A 2,931-nucleotide genomic window follows, 5' to 3' on the forward strand; every position below is an offset into this window, starting at 1 on the left:
AGAATGCTTCCTGCCTCTTCCTAATCTCTGGTGATGGTTTCTTGGCCCGGGAATGGAGCCTGCCTCCCAGGCCATGACCTATAACCACAGGTCAATGATTAAAGCCACCTGGGCTTACAGCTGCATCACTGCAATCTGCTTCTGTCATCACAAGACCTTTTCTCTGTGTCTCTCTTTACATCACCTTACGTCTTTTTGTAAGGACACGAGTCGTAAGATATGCAGAGACCTCATCTTTTTTAAAAAAAAATATATTTTATTGATTTTTTACAGAGAGGAAGAGAGAGGGATAGAGAGTTAGAAACATCGATGAGAGAGACACATCAATCAGCTGCTTCCTGCACACCTCCTACTGGGGATGTGCCCACAACCAAGGTACATGCCCTTGACTGGAATCGAACCTGGGATCTTTCAGTCCACAGGCCGACGCTCTATCCACTGAGCCAAGCTGGTTAGGGCTCGTCTTGACTAATTACATCCACAACAATTCTATTTCCAAATAAGGTCACATGCTGAGGTACCAGGGGTTAGGACTTCAACATATCTTTTTGGGGGACACCATTCAGTCCATAACAGGAATCTTTAGGGTATAGATGGCAATTCAAACCATGAGACTAGAAAAGACCATTTCACTAGACAAGACCCTAGGAAGTGAATAGAAAGGGAATCAAAGATCTAGTTTGAGCATTGTCACCTGTAGAGTTGGAGCAATGAAGACAACCCAGCAAAGGAGACTGAGAAGGAGCAGCGAGTGAGGTAGGGTTCTGTAAGCCAAGGGAGGAAAGTGTACAAGGAAGGGGGACAATCAACTGAGTGCAACACAGCTGATAGGTCAAGAAAAAGGAGGGTGGGGAGACGGCCATCTGATCTGACAACTCAGAGGTCATCTGTGACCATGACAAGCACCATCTCAGTGAGTGGACAGCATGAAAGCCTGACTGGTGTGTGCTTGAGGGAGTGAAAGGAAGGGACCTGGGACAGCAAGGACAGAAAATTCTATTTGTGTTCATGATCTGCCTCTATACTCTAGCATGGAAGAGCCACAAGGGCAAGGACCTTGGAGTAACCCATTCATTCATTATCCCAGTGCCCAGCACATTGCATTTGGTAAGCCATGCTGAATACTGTGCTCGTCAGTATCTCCTTCAAATACGGGAGCCCGCCGTTTTCCAGTTTGGTCATATCAGCAAAGATAGAGGGGAATAATAGGGCTGGACTAGAATTCTCTGGTTCCTTCCAGCTCTAAAATTCTGATTCCATGACTTGTTCTATCAACCACCCTTGTATTAATACAGTAAGGAAATTAATGGTTGTTTGTTGCTATTTGTTTTGGCAAGCGAAGTGTTAAATGTAATGGCTGGAATGACTGTTCCAGTCACAAATGTAACAAATGTTTGTTGAGTGCCTACCATGTGTTAGGTGCTCTATGCATCCTCACATTGAATAGATGTGGGAGCAGAGAGCCTGGGGTGGGGGAGGGTAGTCAGGAGAGGTGATGGAGGCCTTTCATTGCTAATGTACTGGGAGGCCCAGGGTGCTCTGACGTGGTTGGTGCTACTGTGGTGCCGCTGAGGAGGGAAGAGGCCCAGAGTGGCCTGAGTGCAACGGTTGGCAGAGCTGCAGCTGCCGGTGACACAGAGCAGCATTCACCAAGGCATAAGCAACCTTTATCTGCTTCACCACCACGCAGCCCAGGGCGGCCACACGGAACAGCTGTTCAGGCAGTGGGGAGGAGGGGGTCCCAGGTCACTCTGCCACAGGGCAAGCGCCCAATTCTCCACCAAATTCAGGGCGGGAGGCTTCTGCGTGGTGAACAGCGCCTTGGGTTTTTTTGTGCCTGATCTATTTTGGCTCTCAGAAAGCCCTGTGAAGCAGGACAGGGTTAGCAGTTGCATTCTAAGGCAAGAGAGGAGCGCTCAGAGCATTACAAACCTGAGGGAGAGGAGCAGAGCCAGGGCAAGAACCGAGGTTCTGAATCCAAGTGTCTGCCTAGAAATAATGAAAAGAACTTGGATTCTGTAGTCCATTCCTGGATTAAATAATCTTCACTTGATCACTGCCCTCCCTGCCATCCTTTCTGAAACAAGGTATCTCAGTTTTTGCATCTGGAAAACAGGAAGAAAAATGCCCCCCTTACAGGGGGTCCTGGTAGGATCAAGGGCATTAAGTGCGTGAAAGTGCTTTTAACATACAAAGTGTTCTCCAGATATTTACTACGGTTATAACCTTCCTCTTGCAATGATAGATTAGGCTCTCCTACTCATCTGATCTGGGGCCCCCTGTTCCACTAATATTCTCCGTCCCTCTCTCTTCAACAAAGAGAGGAAGTGAGAGAGAAAGAGAGCACGTGCTCCTAACGCCAGGGTTGTGCCTGGTTCTGGGTAAGCGCCGGCTTCGCTGAAGCTTGGGTGCTGAGGAGTGCCCTCCGTGCGGAACTACATTTCCCAGCAACCCTTTCGCGGCCCCAGCTGCGGCGGGAGCAAGACGCATGCGCGGAGTGCCTCCCCGCCAGGTCTCGGCACCGCCCCTCAGAACGCGTAGCACCTCGCGGAGCCGGCAGGTCCCGGCGCTGCGGCTGCGGTCCGCTCCCGGGCGTAGCGGGCTTTGGTGTGCTTAGCTCCCGTCAGTGCCATGATCCGGCAAGAGCTCTCCACATCCTACCAGGAGGTACAAAGCTTGGGTTGGACGCGGGGCGGAAACAAAGTTTCCTATGTAGCGGAGGAGCGGGTCCCGGGAGTCTGGGAGTCTGAGCGGGAGGGGTGCGGCGGCGGGGGGGGGGGGGTGCTGCGGAGGAACTTGTGAGTGCGTCCAGATTGGGGCTCCCGCGTGCAGAGGGGTCCCCCAGTGCAGAGGAGGGGCAGAACAGGCGGGAAGCGGCCGGATGCTGCCGTTGCTTCGGCCAGAGCTGCCCCCCCCCCACCCCCCCCGGAG

At 51.9% G+C, this 2,931-nt stretch overlaps 1 protein-coding gene across 2 annotated transcripts in view; it reads left to right on the forward strand.

Moving 5' to 3' along the window:
• The first annotated feature begins 2,506 nt into the window (after positions 1-2,506).
• Positions 2,507-2,931, forward strand: part of TMEM206 (transmembrane protein 206) — a 33,437-nt gene continuing 33,012 nt past the window's right edge. The window contains exon 1 of one of the 2 annotated variants that reach the window (XM_006089897.3): positions 2,507-2,667. In XM_006089897.3, the coding sequence (XP_006089959.1) occupies positions 2,632-2,667 (36 nt within the window). In that variant the 5' untranslated portion in view covers positions 2,507-2,631. The remainder of the gene's footprint in view (positions 2,668-2,931) is intronic. The other variant, XM_023754772.1, reaches the window with a different exon arrangement.

The sequence above is a fragment of the Myotis lucifugus genome, unplaced genomic scaffold (assembly GCF_000147115.1).
Source record: "Myotis lucifugus unplaced genomic scaffold, Myoluc2.0 scaffold_65, whole genome shotgun sequence".
NCBI lineage: Eukaryota > Metazoa > Chordata > Mammalia > Chiroptera > Vespertilionidae > Myotis > Myotis lucifugus.